The sequence below is a fragment of the Phalaenopsis equestris genome, unplaced genomic scaffold (assembly GCF_001263595.1).
Source record: "Phalaenopsis equestris unplaced genomic scaffold, ASM126359v1 Scaffold000002, whole genome shotgun sequence".
In the NCBI taxonomy this organism is placed as follows: domain Eukaryota; kingdom Viridiplantae; phylum Streptophyta; class Magnoliopsida; order Asparagales; family Orchidaceae; genus Phalaenopsis; species Phalaenopsis equestris.
In genome coordinates, this window is record NW_018164444.1 from 31905550 (window position 1) to 31926274 (window position 20725).

The 20725-nt window shown below is 35.6% G+C and overlaps 1 protein-coding gene across 1 annotated transcript in view; it reads left to right on the forward strand.

The window, feature by feature from the left end:
• The first annotated feature begins 835 nt into the window (after positions 1-835).
• Positions 836-20725, forward strand: part of LOC110025225 (heptahelical transmembrane protein 4-like) — a 40021-nt gene continuing 20131 nt past the window's right edge. The window contains exon 1 of the mRNA XM_020725605.1: positions 836-1251. Within this exon, the coding sequence (XP_020581264.1) occupies positions 986-1251 (266 nt within the window). The 5' untranslated portion in view covers positions 836-985. The remainder of the gene's footprint in view (positions 1252-20725) is intronic.

Sequence of the window (20725 nt, forward strand, 5' to 3'; positions counted from 1 at the left end):
TGTCATATTTCCTTGGTGGATTTGAGATTGAGAATATAGTGCAAAAATGATGGGGGATGTGGTGGAGCAGATGACGGTTGAGAGGTTATGATCGATGAGTTGCTAGCATAGGAAGTAGTGGTTGGAGGTGTGTTGGGCGGTTGGTCTGCCGGTTTGAGATGGAGGATATATTGCGGTGCCGTCGAGGAAGCTCTCAAAACCATTCACTTTGAAGAGCTTGTAGAAATGGGGTTTTCAGGTTGAGTTATTTTCAGTGACAAATTGAACATGAAAGTAGCTGTGGATTTGATGTTGGACATGAGAAACTTAAAGGGAGGAGGGGATAGAAATAAAGCTTGAAAGAGTGAATACTCTTAATGGATGGCGGGGAGAGTGAAAAGAATTTTTTTTTTTTTGTAACCTAGTAGAGTAGGTTGATAGGCCCGACGCACCAACTCGACTTGAACAATTTCTTAGTCAGACTCAGTTTAGAAATTGTAGCCTGTTTAATTTTTTCACATGGGCTTGAGTTGATCTGCAAATTAGAAATTGATCTAAATACAACCTGTTAACCGAAAATTAGCTCAAATTGACCTGTCACCACAAAATTGAGCTTAATTTGACCCACAATCAACTCTAATAGTTATCTTGTTAATCAGCATTGGGCAGGAAGGCTGTAGGCGGGCCGGATTCAGGTTGGAGTTTTGACCACATTTAATAGTGGGATTTGAATTCTGGTCAAACAGTTCAGATTGGATCGATTGGAACCCAACCCGGAGACCAATTTTGCCGCCCGTGCTCAAATTCAACGTCAAATCGGTGGAAGAAAATTCTAGAGGGCAACGCAAGCGTGTACTGCGTAGCCTTCGTTTCTTAAAATGTTTGGATTCGTCGATCAGTACGAGGCCGGCGATCACGGGTTTCTCCCTTTTTTTCAAATTCTTATTACGCGTGGCCCTCTCGATCCGATCGGCGTCCGCGTCGGTGCTCTTGAGCGCTGCGCGCGATGTATCGAGAAGATTCGGTGGGAATGTTTCCAAGGGCGGAGGTCGGATGTGATTGTTTTCGGGGGAGAAGAGGGGAGGCAAGAAAAGATAGCAAGGGCCGGAGGTTATGGGAGAAGGTCAAATACCAGCTCGTCGAATACCATTCCCTCCCCAGCTATCTCAAGGATAATGAATACATCATTGGTTATTACCGCTCCGAATGGCCTCTCAAGCAGACTTTTTTCAGTATATTCACCATCCACAACGAGACCCTAAACGTCTGGACGTATGATTGCTTTCACGCAAATCCGAAAATATTTTACCTTTCTGCTTTCTCTTTATGCTTTGATTATCTTATGTGGCTTCATTTTTATACTTTTAATTTTTAAATGGCCTTTCGTTTCTTAATTCGCATTAGTTGTTAATGCTTACAGTCAAGATGTTGGCGACTTTGTTGGTTTTGACAATCTTCGTTTATGCTTGAAGTTGGATGTTGGACTTAACAAAATTCTTACACACATGACAATGGAATGCGAGATGGATTCTTAGAACTGCGCTGCATAGTAATTATATTTGATGCTTTCGTTTTGAAAGAATGTGAAAAAGGGACCGAACAAAACCTAGGGTTTGGATAGCGGTGGAATTGTTAAGGATGTACTTATTAACTAGTTAGTTTTTATTTTTTTAAAGAGGGCAAATGTGAAAGTAATTATGACTGCATGTGAAATTTGGCTCATATAACCGTTTGCCTACAAGTCTACAAGTAAATCTTGAGATTATGAGATCCCACAAGTTTCTTTGGCGTGGCATTTATTAAATTTCGGTTAACTTTGATGGTTTTGATTTGCTATATCAAATTTAGAATTTAAATGGATATGAGATATAAATTTTCTAAATTCAGAATGCAAAAAACTTTTAATACATTAACTCCTGCTCTCTTCCATATAACAAGTCCAACTAAACACTAAAAACAATCCAAATTTAACCAGCTGTTTAATTCTTACTTGAAACTGCATACTAAATAACACTTTAAGATGACTTTATTGGATCTTTTATTTTCCCAAGCATACCTAGCATATCAAATGACTTTATCCTCATTGATTAATTTTTTTCAACCCATTATCATAATTTTTATTTGTTTGCGAAATGTGCGACACAGACACCTCCTTGATGACTTACAAGTATGAGCAAAACTTTTGCAGTCTTTGATTCCAGGATTTAATTCAAACCACAAATCGAAGACAATATTATTACTCATAACAAGTTGGATTGTAAACAATAATCAAAATAAATTAGAAAAGAACGCAATAACAACAATATCCGGCTAGGGCCGGGTAGGAAGATCCAAGGACAACAGTGTTTTTGACACTGTGGTGAGGGGTTGAAGTGGAAGGGGGTAAGGAATATGTGGTTGGAAGTAGACGACTGTAAAGTGCCCGGTGGTTAGGAGTAGGGAGGAGGGAAAGCAGGAGATTGGCAGTGAGATCTCGAGTGTTAGGAGAGATCGGTCGATGGCTAAGGTTAAAGAGAAGTGGAAGTTGGTTGCTGGCGGCAAGATCTCGAGGGGTAGGAGATGGTTGTCGATGGCTAGGAAGCAGGGGAGAGGTGAGGTGGATGACTGGCAGTTGGATCAGGAGGGTTAGGAGAGGGTGTTGACGACTATGAAGCAAGGAGAAATAGGAGGGTGCAAGCAGGCGGCTAGAAGTACGGAGGATGGAAACATAGAGGAGGGATTGAGGGGATAATCACTACCTGAGAGCATGATGTAGCCATAATACCTCCTATTCATAGATACAACTAGCAAGGGAATACGCCTATAGGCAAAAATCTGAAACAAACCAAGCATATAAGGGTGAGTTTCCCATTCTTTGTCCATCTACAATATAAGTGCACAATATAGAGAACCACAATTCGACGCCTCCGGTGACTCATGTTTCTCAATTTTGTTTGATTCTATCAGACGCAGACGGAGTATGGTGCCTAATATTATTGAGTTGAAGTATTCTCTAGACTACACTCAAGTCGTATGCATATTCTTGAGGATGAACTTTCTATGGTTTGGTTCAATGTAGAGGAAGAGAAGAAGAAACTTGTTTTTTTTTTAATTACGGAAGAGATGAGTTCCTTCATAGTTCCCAATAAATTCACGTCAATTCATCATAAATTTTAAGACTTAAAAGGTTGAGACTATGACGACTCGCTAGTTCATGGAATAAATTGATTAAAGTTAGCTTTTTGTCTCGGGGTGAGTTTATTTACAACAACAGGTTAGGAAAGGGATTATTTCATTTATTGTACTATTTGATATAGTTTATATTTTTTTTCCTTGATAGCGAGTAGAAACAAAGTAGCCCTTGTTTGATTGTATGCAAGAAACTTTATGATGTTTGTTTTGTCACATGTGGTTATTTTTATGAATTTTTAATTTTCATTACTCATCTATTTATTTTGATTTATTGTTTTCACTATTCTCATTGTAGACTTGTTTTATTGTAATGATGGAAATTTTTTTTTTTGAAACTTCAACATTAATGTTAGATATGAAGTTGGACTCCAAAATCCCTTCCTTTTTTAATAAATATTTCTTCCACTTTTCATCGTGCGTTTATGTTTCATGTGCTCTTCACTCGCACTCTCATGAGTTCTTTTGTTGCTCAACGCATCTCTTTTTAGATTATCGTGGTTTCTGTTGGCCGTTATTTTTGAAAAATGATTTAAATTTAATTTAATATAAATATATGTAATGTGATTTGGGAAATAATATTTTAATTTTGGAAAATATGAGACCAAACAGATCTCATATATTTTATAGTTTAGATAATCAAACATCCCCCTTCAAGCGACACGTTCATCCCAAAAGATAAACATATTACCTGACGAAGGGGGCTCGATTATATAAACTACGAAATTTATGACTTCATTTGGTATGCGAAACCTTCGTGTATGTCCAATAAATTACTCTACCTAATATAAGAAATTAGATAGAGTTTATATTACCTGTGTTCTAAAGTTTTCTATAGAGACAAACCCCTATAATTAATTACATCTTAAATGACTTAAGTCACTTAAAAAAACTCTTGATTAAAATTAGTGATTCTGTCTTCAAGATTTCAAAGTTCAGGTGTTTAAAGTTGGACATGGGAACAAACAAAAGGGAGTGACTCAAAATAAGAACAATTATTTTCAAAAGTCAAATGAATGAAATATAGGGGATGTCACGGACCCGAGGAAATCCCCGGTGACTTCCCAACTATCCTATTGTTTGGCTTTATTTTTGGAGTTATGTTTATTTAAAGTTTAATCATGCTTATTTTATTATTTAAGACTTACACTTGTTGGACACCCAATTGTGCAAATAGCCTAAGAAAATAGAAGGATTTATGGTACACCAAAATAATATACTATTTTAAGTACATATTTTATGTTTATTTTTGGTGATATTGTAATTTAAATGAGAGTATTTTTATGTTTTTCTTGTAGGTATATCATTTTTTAGGTATTTAGAACAAAAATGACAAAAAGGATGACCAAAACAACAAATTTTAGAATTCTCAGCAAATTCTTTAGAATATATTATGTTTCATTTAATGCTTTAAAGCCTGTATGTTTTTAATGTTAGTACCTGCAGTATACCAAAACCCAGTTACATAATCAGAAATCTTCTACAGGTCAATTTTTATTTTCATGCATTTACTATTTTCTTTCACCTATTAAATTTTGTACTAAAACATTTTTAAATAACTTTAAAACTTTAGTTTGGGGGGGAAGAAATTTTTTTTTGAAAATAAATAAATTAAATTTTATTTGTCCTTAATTAACTATATTTTTAAAATTAATTTAACATGACGTGGGGATATTAAGATTTAACTTTAAATGACTATACTTATGTTTATAAATATTATGGTAAATTTAAGTAAAAAGTTTTTAATAATGAATGTCAATTCTAAAGTTAAATATATTTGATATGATGGGATAAAACTATGCTTTTCTATTTAAAGTAAAGGAAGTTGTAATTTTGAAGTATTAATAATTTTAGAGTTTCATGTAAAAAAAAGAATGAGACTTTATGAAAAATCATAAATTAATATAAATTTATAAATTGAAGAAAGGTATGGAGTTTTGACTTTAAGAACAAGATATTGAAGTTAAAAACTATTAAAGACTATCTGGATATAATAATCCTCACTTGAAATTAAAAAGAAAAGAAAAAGAAAAGAAAGAATTGAAAAGATCTTAAAAGAAAATAAAAGAATAGAAAAATAAGTGAAGAGAAGCTTGAGGAGACACCTAATAAAAAATTGTCTTCACTTGAATCAACTTAAGGAATGAGCTTTATTACATTTCTAAACTTGTATTGGAGTATTAACATCATTCCTACTTAAGTCTTCATGAAGTTTTTTTTCATATGAATATTTTAAATGTTCTTAATATGACAAATTGCAATTTTTCTTGAAATGAATAGAAATTCAGGAATCTTAAATTTGATTACTAAGTATTCCTAGACTTAGAATTTGAATCTAAGTTATTAAAAATTTTTCTTAAATTTTACTATTCTATTAATTAAACTAAAATATAAAAGTTGTAAGTAAATCTTTATCCTATGTCATAAGCTTTTATTAATAAAAGTGTCACTTAAGGACAAGTAATATTTAAAATTGGGAGATTTTGATACATCAAAATAATATAATGTTTTAAGTACATATTTTTTATTTATTTTTGGTGATATCACACTTTAAAAGAGGGTATTTTCATGTTTTTGTTACATGTATATTATTTTTGGGTATTTGGAGCAAAAATGACAAAAAAGACAAAATTTGGAGCAAAAATAACGAATTTTAGAATTCTGGCTCATGACGCGTCATTTGACAGAGGCATGTCGCATGATGCGTCGTTTGACAGAGGCTTGGCGCATGATGCGCCAGAGACGACTTTTTGCGAATTAAGGTGGTTCGAGACGAATTTTGTGCGAATTTTTAAAGGGACACTTGTTTTTAACACACCTATTGAAGTAATTCAATGCATCTAGACACTTTGAAATGTTCTTTTATAAAAGGATATATCTCTTGGATAAAATAACCCATTTTTTGAATTCAAAAGAGTTGATTTTTGGAGGGAATTTTGGAGGGAATTTTGAATTTCTTTTGAAAAGAGGCAGCCCAAAATAAAAGAGGAAGATTTCAAGGAGTTTAAGGGGGGACGGAAAGGACAAGAAAGTGGGGGTGGCGTGAAATGCGAGAGAACAAGAAGAGATTTTCTTCTAGGGTTGTAAGAAGAGAGAGAAGGTGAAAGATTTCTTCTTCATTACACTTTTAAGAGAGAATTGAGTGTGCTTGTAAAGAGAAAAAAATTTGGAGAGAACTTCTAGGGATTTTGCTTGGGAAGTATTGTGAGATAAGTTGTGTCTTTTATTTCTTTTATTTTGTAAACTTGTTTTTATATATCAAATTCGTGTTTTGTCTTATCATTCTCATTAATTCTGAGTAGTCTTTTTTATTCTTTTCCCTATTTTGAGGTGTGATTTTGTGAAAAATTGATTTTATTTTTTATGATTTTAAATGTTAATAATTTGTGATAATTTGAACTCCGATCTTCATTTAATTTTTGATCTGGCCAATTTAAATGTTAAAACATGTTGAGAAACATATGTTCTGAAAATGACTATGATTTCTACAATAGGTGGAGAATCACATTTGATTTCATAGGAGAGTATGTCATCCATGGAATTGAGTGCAAATAAATAGGGAAATATACTTTGTTGGATGCAGAATTGAAGATTTTAAGGTGACAAATTAAAATCTTCAATTTGGTCCAGTTGATTGGAAACTAATGTGAGATTGTTAGCCCTCAGGGGTGGGATGGGAGTAGTGTGAGCTCTGGAGTGGCAGTCGGTATCCTCCCAGCCTCCCCCTCTTAGCCACGAAATTAGAGACCAAATTCTGGATTAGTCAATGTTTTTTATAACTTTGAAGAGGATAAAAAATAAGATTGCTCATATTTGACACAAAACTGTTTTTATATATATTTTCAAATGATTTAAATTTATTCACAATCCATATACCATTGTAAAGAAAAATGATGTTTTCTTAAATTTGAATCTTACATCAACAAAAATTTTGTTTAGTTTTCGTAATTTTACTTTTCAAAGTTTAGTTTTAGTTAGTTAATTCTGTCTTTCAACTGCATTTTATATAACATTCACTTTAGTGGTTAATATTCAAACTTCACACTTTACTTTTATTTTTGTATTTTTGAATTATAAAATAATTTTAAGAATTTATTTATAGGTTTTTTAATCTTTTCTGTGGGATTGATATCTAGGACTCCATTAGAGTTCTTTATTACTTGAACGATACGTATACCTACGTTGATTTTAAAGGGGATTTGATAGTTTAAAAAGAGATTTAAATATAAACTATTTTCGAGTTTTAAATATAAACTATTTTCATAAAATGTATTTTTGTTGAGATTATATTGCATATTTATTGCTATATGTGTCGTGTGTATTTTGTAATATTGAAAGATATTTGCAAAATTTACACACTAAATCTACCCGCATCAATTTACACCGTACAACACTACAATCTCGGAATCCTAAAAGTGTTAGGACTTATATTGTACAATAGAGTTGTGCAAAAGCTTAAAAGACAATGTGAGTATTTATGTCATGCTAGGAAGACCACTTCGAAGTCCTATGACTTGTTATTTAAATTAGAGAAGGGTTTAGTTGGTGCAGACTTGTCTTGTTGTTGTAGAATGACGACCACCTCCTCTTTTTGCTTACTCCATGTCGTAAAAGCTTCGAGTTTCGGGTTTAAGGAGTACATGCAATGGTTCAGTCAGTGGCTTGTCGCGGTGTACCTCATAACAGGGTGTCCAACCGTTCTCCACCCTAGGGGTTTTGCAAATTTTGTAAAGTGAATAATGCACCTAGGAGAATAGTAAATTGCAGGAAACTTAAATAAATTGCTAGAAAATCAAGTATAAGAAGATCTAAACAAATCATTAAAAAAAACGAACAAGTAAAACAAAACATTAAATATCTTTTAAGTGTTTTCCAAATAATTAAAGCAGAACTTCTTATTTTTTGACTTAAATCATTTGCAAGAAAAAAGAAAACAAATCTAAATAAATGGAGAATGAGGTCAGTCCACTTCTAAAAAGAAATCAACAAAGTAAAGGGGCAAACTTGTAAGTGAATCGACCTAAAAGCGTTTAAATTCTTTTAAAACAATGATCAAATCAGCCCCCAAAAGGTGTTTAAAGCCCTCTTCAAACAACATTTTTGGTCAGCCCAAATAACATCATTTAAAGTCTACAAATAATGTTTAAACTTTATTAAAGAAAACGATAAATAAAGCGATCCCCGAAAAGACACTTCAAACTTTTAAAATTCAAGCAATATGAACTTCGAGTTTATAAGCTTATGTTAGCTCAAGCATGGGCAAAAAGAGGCATCGAATGGGATAATGACTAAGTTATTTGCATAATCGAATCCTTTAAGATAAGTAGGACAAGCCCGCCTTTCATAAATTCAACGAAAATAAAGCATCAAATAGAATGAAACATTTGTCTAACTCTTCCAAGCAAATAGTGAAACAAACATTTCCTCATGTACATGTATTCTATTTGCAAGCAAATACAAAGAACACACCATTAAACTCCTAAGATTTAATTATCAAATGTGCAAATATATGCGGGTGTACTAATGATTTAGTTCCTATTAAAAGAGTAATAACGCAAAATGATATTACCTCACGTGAATCCTTGGACAATTAATAATCCGACATTCATTATATACAAGTTCCAAAATGAAAAGGACAAAGATAATTCATCATTGAATAATTCTTTTGAAAAGGATGTATGCGAATTTAACCCAACTTTAAATAATTCATCATTGAATAATTCTTTTGATAATTCATCTGTCACCTTCTTGACAAGACTTGTATTTTCCTTCATTTGATTTTCCAGGTAACACACTAAATATTCTCAAGCAAGAACCATGAGCTCATCGAATCGTTTCCATAAGAGAACACTTAGCAAAGCATAATGTACACATAAGCCTTCTGATGATTAGCAAATCTTTATCCGAATCTCAAAGATTATGTTAATATTTGGATTTTATTTTAATTGCAAATGATAGAGAACCAATAAGCAATAAAAAAAACATGATAAACATTTTCTAAAGCCATCCTTAATTGCAAGAAAGAGAGTATGAGATGACTGATCTTAACCAGCAAAACACCCAATAGTCGAAACTGAAGTGTTTCAAGATTTGCAAGAATCATATGAGACAAAGAGTGTCATAAGCTTCTTCATATTTCATTCCACCTCAACAAGCATCATGAATAAATTAAGGGCCTGTTTAGGGCAGCTGATCGGCGAAAACGCCGCCGCCGTAGAGTTTGGTTCGTGCGTTCCTCGGGATTATACTGAAACATTGTTTTTTGGTTCTTAGTAGACGAGGTCGCGGGATCTACCCCGCGGCCCGCATCTTGGATGCACGTTCGACGGGTATTTACTCCTGTGCCTTCAGATGGGAGGAAATATATGATATCAATCGTTGGATTAGGATAGAAAGGCGTACCGGGCGCAGGCGGTGGGGTGGAGGCGAGAGTGGTGGGAGTAAGGAAGAGATATCAAGATTAGTGATGCGATGTCATCTGGAAGACCTGAGGATGAGAGTTCAGTTTAGGGTTCCATCACAGATGGAAGTGGAGGAGGATGGTCCATAGGGTGGTGGAAGATCGCTTCTTATGAGGGGTTCACGTTCATCTTCTTCTTCTCATTTATGTGTTAACAGATTGAGCCAGAAAGGGTTGATACGAGGTCACAAGACAGAGAAATAAAGCTGATATTTGCTCGGTCCAAGGTTCGTTCTTTTTTTTTAAATCATTTGATCTTTTTATCTGAATTTCAAACTTTGTATTTTAATGCATGAGTTTTATTCGTATTTTTTTATAAAAATGGCGTATGTATATTTGATGTGTCACCAAGAAATTGTATCATTTAAAATACTTTAATTCAATATCACTTTTCAATTTCAACAATACTACCTTAGCATTTCCAACTAATTTCATAAGTGCATGAATTCTACTAGTTAACATTCATATGCAATCACTTTTTTATGGTTGAATTTATTCATATTTTTTATATCCTTCATTATCATTTTATAATAAATAATATGTAATAACCAATAAAAGTAAACATATATAATATCATTTTATAGTATTTTTGATATCATTCATTGTCATTTTTTAATCGTTTTTAAGTCTTTATTATTTTTTTTGTACTGTTCTGAAGTCGTTTTTTGCTTCTCGAGTATCAAATATATTGCTATGACAGTTCTGTTACAAACAACATTACTGCATATGGGCAGAATGATCATTTATCCATAAACAACTTCAAATCAGTTGTTTTCTATACGCACAAACTAAACAACCAGCCAGCCAGCTTATCCGGATCAGCACCTTATCAGGATAAGCTGCAGCTGCCCGAAACAAACCCTAAATGTCAAACCAACAAGTAATCGCATGCCATTATACTTTTTTTCTCTTTTTTTAGATAGCAAGAATACATTCAAACATGTAAAGCTCAGAAATGGTGTAAGGTGGAGAAAGAAATGGATTGCATGGCAAAGATAAGAGCAGTGCTAAAATACAACCATCTCTAAAATCCATTAGAGAAATCCCTTCATAACTTTGTTTTCTTTTTTTTTCTTTTTTTTATGGATCAGAGCAAATATTGACTGAAAGAAAGCCTTTGGTATTGGATCAAATAAATGAAGAGAAGAAAATAACCATGCAAGGGTACTAATTAAAAAAAAAATGTTGACTCAAGCGAGATTGACATGAAGACATGATCTCACAAATGGTATAGGTCAAGGATGAAAATCACACAACCAAACAAGAAATCGAGTCACCAAGCGAGAGTATCGAGAAATCAAGCAATGTTTAGGGAAACAACAAGAAAATAGAGCAGACAAGCAAAAGCTCTAGCAAACTGGCAAGAGGATTTAGCGATCCAACAAGGAAGCTGAGCAAGAGAGAGAGAGTTATTAGCGTGAAGAAGAGGTTGGCAGAGAGCGTTGGCGATGGGGTTCGGTCGCAAGAAGAGGGAGCCGAAGGATATATCACGGCCCGAAGGTAGGAACAGGGGAGTTCGGGTGCGAGCAGGGACCGAGCGGCGCTAGGGTATCGAAGAGTTCTAGAGAGGAGTGTGTGGCCCGACCAAATAGGAGTTTCGGTTGTAAAGAGCGGGAAGAGTTTCGGAAATGTTCGACAAAGTTGTTTTTTGGCTGAACGTGTGTGTTAGGGTTTCGGAAGACTTGCGTGAGTTTAAATAAGGGATTTTCTCTTTTTTATATTATTTTAATTTTAATTCAGGTGCATCGATTTGCGTGCAATTTATTCGTGCTTGGAATCATAGTGAAATGAGTGTCATTTATAGGTGAAATTGACGTTCCGGACGAGTTGGCGCATTCCGTTTTGTCATCTGGGGCCGTTCAGACAACTTTGTTGACGATTGGGTCAAAAATGCGTCAAATTATTTTATTTAAAATTTAGTTCGTGGTCGATTATTTTGACGATTGAATTTAGTTTTAATTAACGGTGTAATGTACGTAAGTGTTAGTGATGTGAATCGTGATGTTTATGTGTGTCAAATGTGTTAATTAAGGTGTTTATGCGTTTCTAATGTGTGAATGTGTGCACGGCCAAGCCATGAAGGGATTTCTTAAGACCTTTCGATTCTATGGGAGCTCTCTTTGAGCCTCCACATGTTGGTCTTAGCCACTCAACCCAATAGTGATAGCTCGTGCTCCTTGCCACTCACTCCAAATGGTGATGGCTTTTAGCCCTAACCACTCAATCAAATGGAGTTGGCTTGAAACCATCTATATGATGCCTCCAAAAAGAACTAAGAGGTGGTTTGAGTTTCTAAATGTGTGAGTCACATTTCTAGTCCTCTAGGATAGTCAGTGGGAAAGTCCTATGGCTAGATCCTAGGCTTCTAAGGAGGAATTAGGAAGATCTCAAAAATGAGGTAAACAAATGGACCTCCAATAGTTGTAGTGTGCTGCACAAGCATGTCACTCGTATTGGTGTTGACCGAATCAATCAACAAAACCCAAAAGCTTGTCTAAGCAAGTGTACTTAGAACAGAGACCAAGTACAAGTCAAAAATGGAATTTGAGCTAGGGTTTTCTCCGAGAAATTCCCAACTCAAAGGCAAGATTTAGATTGAATTTTTTTTTTAATTGTTTTCGATGGAGATGAAAGAATTTGATTTTTGTAGTTTCGCTGTCTTATTTTGATTAGTGATGTTTTTTTTTGGTTTGTGATGTTTGTTTTTGTTGTCTTGTTTTGATTTGTTTTGTTTTTTTTGTCTCGGTTGGTTTGGTTGTGCTTCGTTTGTTTTTGGTTGATGTGGGCTGTTATGATTGTTTGTCTTGCAGAGATTGTTATGATTGTTTCTTGCAGAGATTGTTATGATGATTGTTTGAAGCGATATGATTGTTAGGAGTGCTGAGAAAGGATTAGGGTTTAACATATCTCAAATGTGCTGAGAAGGGAGTAGGGCTGAGCCTATCCCAAAATGTGTGTGTGTGCTGAGAAAGGAGTAGGGCTGAGCCTATCCCAAATGCATTTGTCAAAATGCGTTTGTGTGTTGAGAAAGGAGTAGGGTTGAGCCTATCCCAAATGTGTGTGCTGAGAAAGAATAGGACAGAAACTATCCCAAATGTGCTTAGGAAGAATAGGACAGAACCTATCCAAAATGTGTGCTGAGAAAGAATAGGATAGAATCTATCCAAAATTTGCTAAGGAAGAATGTGACAGAACCTATCCCAAATGTGCTTAGGAAGAATATGAAAGGGCCAATCCCAAATGTGTTTGCTGAGAAAGAATAGGATAGAACCTATCCCAAATGTTTTGAGAAAGAATAAGACAGAACCAATGTGTGTGCTGAGAAAGAAATAGGACAAAACCTATCCCAAATGTGCTGAGAAAAATAGGACAGAGCCCATCCCAAATGTGTTTGTTGAGAAATAATAGGACAGAACATATCCCGAATGTGCTGAGGAAGAATATGACAGAGCTTATCCCAAATGTGTTTGCTGAGAAAGGACTAGGACCAAATGATATGCTTAGATATTTGTAGAGATTTGTGGGTGCAAAGAGACTATACCAGATCTGAAAACCGTCGAGAGAAGTTACATCCGAACTGGATCTAGTCAAGGAATAGCAACCGTTGAGAAATTTACGCCAAATCTCAGGAAAATGTCGAGGAATTGTGAAAAAAATATATGAAGTGTCGTGTAAGTTTGTGTAGAAATGTAGTATTGAAAATTATGTTAATTGTGAAGATTTGCAGAGGTACGAAGACATGCGAAGTTGCAAAATTGTGAAGATTTGCTGAGATTTGTAAGCTTTGTAGAAATTTGTGTAATTATGGAATTTGTGAAAATTTATGAAATTTTTGTGGATTTTGTGGAAACTCGTTCCACCCGTCATCCGGAGCTAATCGAAGACTAGCCTCTCCTCCTAAGATACACTTTAGAACAGAAGTTCCTTCGTATATGCTTAGAGGCGTGCCGTCTCCAAATGATCACAACTCCAAAGGTCGTAAACCTTCTAGCTCTAGGTCAAAACAATATCCAAAATATACTCTCGTAAAAGTGAAAAGAAGAGTGTGGTTCTATATAGATAGAGCCAACTAAACTCTTCCTTGCGAGAAATATGACCCAGAGTTCCTGTGAAAGGAAACTTCGGGACGAAAACAGTGACGCTAGCGATAGGTCGAGAAGACTCAACCTAACCAGGTCGAAATTGAAGTTTGAAGTTTTTATTTGGATTTTGACTGTTGGTTTTGATTTTATTTGATTTGATGTTGAATTTTTTTTTTTGGTTTGATGTGTGTTATTTATTTATTTATTTTTTATTTACTAATAAGATACCCCTTTCTCTTAATCCTCTCTTTCTGAGCCTAAACGGATTTCAAACCTTTTGATCACGCGATTAAAACATTTTTCATTTCCCAAAAAGATTTTTGAATCAGTTAATAGCCAACCATATAATCCAACATTACTTACCCTTTGTCTAATATAATATCGGAAGAATTTTCTTAAGAAAGTTTTTAAGTTTTATTAATCAGGGGAGAATTCAAACACCGATTTTTGATTTTGTGCTTACTTCAAACTTCTTCTTAATGAAACTTTTTTTTTTTTTGAAACAAGTCTTTCACTAATTTTTTTTCACTGAGAATTACTATATCTAGTGAAACAAATTTTAATGATTTTGAATGTCTAAACTTAGGCAACAATTGTTAATTTCATGCTTGCCTCAAGTTTTTTCTCAGGGAGCCTCGCACATAATATATTTTTATCTCATTTTTTTTTAGAATGAATATATATGATGAAGCACAGTTTAAAGATTTTGAATGTCTAAACTCTCATAATTAAAAATTCTCAAGTGTCTCTTAATGTCGATTCTGAGATATTATAATTCGTTCAAAAGTGAGGACTTAATCACTTGATAGAATATTAAAAGTCTCGAAATATCTTCAGTCAATTACTCGTATTTCAGTCATACTATTTTGTTCTGAAATTTGTTTAGGACCCAGTCAGAGTTTTTTAAAGTGGAAGACCCAACTATTGAGACATTAATTTCATTCTTTCCTATAGTCATAATTTTATCAAAACACCATAATATTTATCTTGAGTCGTTCCTCTTCTTGATCGAACCTTGAACGTCAGAGTTAATTTTTTTTCCAAAAAGATATTTCATTTGATGTAAAATCATCGTTGGAATCTGTACAAAAAAACATCTTCAGTTTCAAATACTGATGAAATTTGAACAATGACAAGCTTCTTTTTTTTCTTATATTACTGTGGTGGGAGGGTTGGGATCAACCAACGATGATCTCACTGATATTCTCTCACCAACGGTAATATTCGAAAGATGAAACCTACCATCCCTCAATAGGGAGAAGGTTTCGACCTTTGTATTGCAGCCTGCGGTGAAGGAGTTTGAATATAGATATTTACTCGAAAGGCTTCACTCCAATTATATTTCATCCCGCATCAGTTGCGCAGGAGTCGATTAAAACAATTGGATCAGCCGAAGTCATATTGATCAAATTTTTTTCAGGTTCTTTCAAAAACTCTTTCGGGATTGTAATGTTCCCATTTTTTAAGTTCTTTTCGAGCCACTCTTTATAATAGCTGATGCAACCTTATATGTTGGCACCCAAACAACATGTGATATGGGCAGTATCTAGGGTGATCCTTCTTATGAACTTTGTTTGGCTTCTTTGGCTCTAGTAATCTGAATTCGGAATTCTTGATTAGATACTGAAACATCTTCGACACTGCTTCATTTTTTAAAGAATACACTATACTAGACGGCTCGTTTGTAGACGAACCCTACCTTCCCTCTGTTTGATAGGATCTCTATTGAAGTAATTGTTGTTCGTACTGTCGATTGTACTACTGCAGATGTCTGTAGATTTGTTGAGTTTGCTTGGCATGAATCTGCATTGGACGCTTGCCTTTGTTCGTTGTCGCCACAATTCCGAGCTTATTCTTAAAGATTTCCTCCGGTCTTTTATTTTCTATTTTCTCGATGAAACCTAGCTCCTTGGCCTCCTCTTGGAGAGTCTCAACTTTATTGAGTAGCTTTTCGAAGGTTTTAATTGTAAGTCCCTTAAGGGGAAATCTAACTGGTCCATAAATATTTTTCAACAAAATTTCTACTGCATGCTGCTCCTGGAGCTGTGGTTCACATCTCATGCTTAAGTTTCTCTAACGCAGAATATAGTCAACCAAAGTTTTTGTTGGCTTCGGTCGCTCTACTAAAATATCACCAACGATGATATGGTGTTGAGCTCCAGCGAACCGCTTAACAAAGAAATTTTTCATTTCTACAAAAATCTTTGCTGAACCATTCGTCGGCTCCACGTACCAGTCGAAAGCAACTCCCGAAAGGCTGCTAACGAACAGTCAGAACAACAAAACATCACTATCTCCCGTGTTGCAGCAAATTGTCCAGAAGTGTGCAACACGTTGTCGGGGGTTTCCTGTCCCATCAAAATTTTTGAACGACGGTGGTACAAAACCCTTGGGATATTGCACGACATCGAACTCCTCCTAGTAGGGTCTTCCTTTTAGAACTGATGCCTCTTCTTTAGACTGAGCCAGGGCTGCTATCACCTGTTGTTCAACCGTTTGTTTAATGTCTTTTTCTTGTATTAAACTCTGAACTGGATCCATTTTCTGCTGTTCGTCTTTATTGGCAGAAGAGAGCCCTTTCCTCTCATCTGTGATATGAACAATTTTCGGCTGATTCAGATTCAGAGACGCCATCTGTGGTAACTGTGACTGTCCTTGAATAGCGGCCACAGCGGTCATCATTTCTTCAATTTTCTTTTCGAGGCGGTTAATATGTTCGTCACGTTGTTGAATGAACATTTGAAATTCATCCGCGGAGTTCTCCTCGGTAGGTAAAGGAGCATTGCGCGAGGAAGACGTGACACTAGTCAACAACGTTGATTTATGCGAACTCTTCTTCCATGTAATTTGACGGGTCGTAGTCTTCATTATTAACATTCCTTTCTTGTTCCTTAGGCAGCTGTGTAATGTCGGCTCTGAGATTCTTTAAGGCAATTTCGATCGATATCCCTTTGACTGTCTTAAGGTCAGTCGGAGATTCTCGATGAGTGTCATTTCTTGCGTCGAGCACTGACGTAATTGCGTTGCAGGTAGCCGAAACATTTATTTTATAATCCTTTTTTAAGGAGATGGCCCTTCGACTTTTCCCATAGTGTCGGTCCGACAACCCTAGGTTTCTGCCACTTCTTCTTTGATACCGATGCTTCGAGACACGATGTCCCGCTAGTAACATCAGCCCATTGGAATGAAGTGCGGTGCCTAGTGTGCGGCCCAGACACAACGATGAGTGATCCCTTCGAGGATTCTTCATATGCAGTGGCAAATAGTGTTCTCGGACCCAGACGAGATTACAGTTCTATGTTCTACAAGTCTTGAAGAAACGGTATCAATATCGGTGACAGTGGCGGTGGCAACTCTCATTTTTGTAGGAACGGTAGGCCTGTATTTCTTTAAGATCCCAGCTTTCATTCGTGGTGACACGACACGTTCCAACCTTTTCAGTAACCCGACAACGGAACAACGTTCCTTCTCGGCCAATCTTTAAAAAATTGAGTGGACTACCTTGATCATTATAGAGAGATGGTGACAGTAAAGTGGCAACAATCCCGCAGACAGCATCCCCTCACAGAGCAGAGGAGAACGGGCGAAACCGACTCCAGCTGGAGGACGGTCTCAGTAGCAACCAACTCTGCGGCTTTCGCCTTCTCAGCTCTCAGAATTTTTCTGTCGTGTCTCCTTTTTTGTGCCTTGGTCAGTCGTGCGGGCTTTGAGCTGGACCCAATCTCGAAGATATAAAACGGCGGGGCAAGGGCATCTACTGATTCTTCCTCATACGAAATTTCCTTTCCTTTGGTTAGCGGAGTAATTGGTGCATTGACAATAAATATGGTGGTAGAAGCTGAAAGTCTTTGGAGCAGTCCCGAGGTTCCTAACGGCAGACTTTACATCAAGAACATAGTTCTTTCCAACAAATACTCTCTTCAGAGGGGGAAATTCTTTAGCAAACTTCGAGCTGAATTCCACAATAGGCTCGACAGACCTGTCCCATCTTAGACTTCATCACTACGACGGCGACATCACTGAACTTGGCTTCAACATTATCTAACCCTTGTCTAAACTTAATTACTACCAGATCAGACAGGTCGTCCCTGTTAATAGCAAATTTCATTCCGATGGCGAAAGAAAAAACTAACTTTGGTGAAAAAGTTCTCTATCATTTGAAAAATTTCCGGAAGTCAGTGACATCCCGTGTCTTGCAATTTTAACAGAAGTACTTAAGTTAGCACACTTGTCTTGTGAACAGGGTGATTCTTTTTGAAACTTATCCAAGTATATTTGTTTTTGTTGTCTTTTTAGTTTCATTATTTTGGGTGTTTATTTTGTTTTTTGTGTATGTCATTTTATTTTTGCTTGTTTTGGAATGTCATGTCTTGTTGTCGTTATGAATGTTTTGTTTTCGTGATTATGGATGTTGTTTTGGTTGTTGTGTTGTTATTGTAAAAGATGTATCTTGTATGATCTTAGGAGGACAAAATGATTTTGAAATTTAGGACCTATTCCAAAGGAATGGGGAGAGACTAAACTCGAGAAAGAATTCGCTTCGAATCTTACCCACTCATCACTCCACACCTATTGGGGATCCAACCTACCTCAAAGGTCTAAAGATTCTTGAACTTCCTTGTTTAGGGTGATTAAACAGAAGTTTCTAGAATCCAAAAGAGTTGACTATACCCGCTCAAGGCAAAAATGAGTGAGGCATGCCAACGAAAGAATGGTACTCTGTCCCACTAGGGACATAAACACATTACTGATGTATGAAGACAAAATCTTCTGATTTTAATGGAGAAAAAAACTACTCTCCAGCGAAGTCGCCAAAAATTTGTCTGTCGTTATTTTTGAAAAATGATTTAAATTTAATTTAATATAAATATATGTAATTTGATTTAGAAATAATGTTTTAATTTTGGAAAATATGTGACCAAACAGATCCCATATATTCCATAGTTTAGATAATCAAACATCCCCCTTCAAGCATCTTTCAAAACAATGATCAAATCATCCCCCAAAAGGTGTTTAAAGCCCTCTCCAAACAACAGTTTTGAGCAGCCCAAATAACATCATTTAAAGTCTCCAAATAAGATTTAAACTTTATTAAAGAAAACAAAAAATAAAGCGAGCCCCGAAGAGACACTTCAAAGTTTTAAAATTCAAGCGATATGAACTTCGAGTTAATAAGCTTAGATAAGCTCAAGCATGGGCAAAAAGAGATCAAATGGAATAATGACTAATGGTATGTTTGACGCAACTGTTGATTATTTATAATCTGCTGATAAGCAGATTGTTTTGATAATCTAATAATCTGCAGATTATCAGAATAATCTGGCCTGCTGTTTGTGGCAGTTTATTCATATTAGCTTATTGGTAGTTAAATGACATTCCTGCCCCTGTCTGCTAAAACTGTTTGGGACAGCTTATTCAGAATAGCTTATTGGTAGTGCAGAAGCATATAATCATCACAGATCGGTTCCAAAAGATAACATACAGTTCTCACATTCTCGTAAGTACCAGAAGAAATAAAAAAGTACAAAAACAAGTACAACTATAATGAAAAATATTAAAATATTTAATTTGAAACTGACTATGTCTCTCGTCATCTGCACTATCAACCTTGGAAAACATCGCATTCCCATGACTGCTGGAAGTGTAATATGTGGGACTGTCAGCCCACCGGAAGAAACTGCAACGAGCTGAAACACCCTTGGCACAATCGTATAACTGTCTCCCAAAGCTACGAGACAGACATGACACGAGAAACAGAGACAGTAGTCCACAATAACACAAAATACCTCTGTCCGTAACTGATATCCTAAAAGCATGTGTGTATGACTGCGAAAAAAACAAAAAAACCAAATTTCAGATCAAGATATTTTAACAAAAACCAAAATTATAAGCATATGAATATAAACCTATAATCTTATTAAAGAAAAACTTAGTAGATCAGCAATCACAGATAGCATCTGTGATAGACTCCCTTAAAGCAATCATATCAGTCAAACCTTCACCATTATGATCTCCAAATTCATTAGAGTCTACATCATTCTCAGGTAATGAATTCCCACCCACAATTCCAGGAGTTTGCTCGAAGACATTCAGTTCATCATTATCAGCCATACTAAAGTTTGTATCTGATCGTGAGAAAATTCTTCGGATGAAGTTATGTTGTGTCATTGTTGCAACCACAATTTGCACCTGCTTTTGGAAAAGATACGACAACATATCACGTAGGATGACCCATTTTTTCTTCAAAACCCCAAATGTTCTTTCAATTACCCCGCGTAAAGATGAGTGACGTTTATTAAACATTTCCTTTCTGCCACGGACGATGCCACTTGCTCTCTCAAAATCAGGAAGATGATATTGTGTGTCAGGATAGGGCTTCAGGTATCCTCTTTGCATGAGATATCCGACATCAACCAGATAATATTTTCCTGGTACGAAAAACACTGTTAATTAAAAAGATTACATGCTCAGATAAACAAATTGCAAAGCAAACCTAACCTGATTGGGGGTGAGAGAAACACTGTGATCTATTCTTAGTGGCAAAGGAGAAAATCTGACTGTCATGTGCACTCCCTTCCCAACCCGCCACTACAAAAGTAAAACACATGTTGAAGTCACATACAACCATTACATTCTGAGCTGTTGAACCACTCCGACCGATGTATGCAACATTCTCGTGGTTGAGTAGTCAGACATCAACGTGGGTACTGTCAATTGCACAAATACAATTTTGTTTAATTGTTTGTTAGAGAGTAATAATATTATGAATCGTATGATAAGTAATAAAATAAAATCACTCATAGTTACCTTGAAATATGACATGTATCGAGGATTGTTGGCAATTTGTTCTGGAGTGGTGGCAAATGATGGATCATCCGATTTAATTTTTTTAGTTGCTAAGCTAACAAGAGTCTGTATGCCTTTAGAAAAACAACGACTTATTATTTCAGAAGAATGTTGAAATCTTTCCATAGCTCCTCTAATTAATTCATTTTGTGACAGAATGTACAGTGTTCTAGCCAACACCTCCCTACAC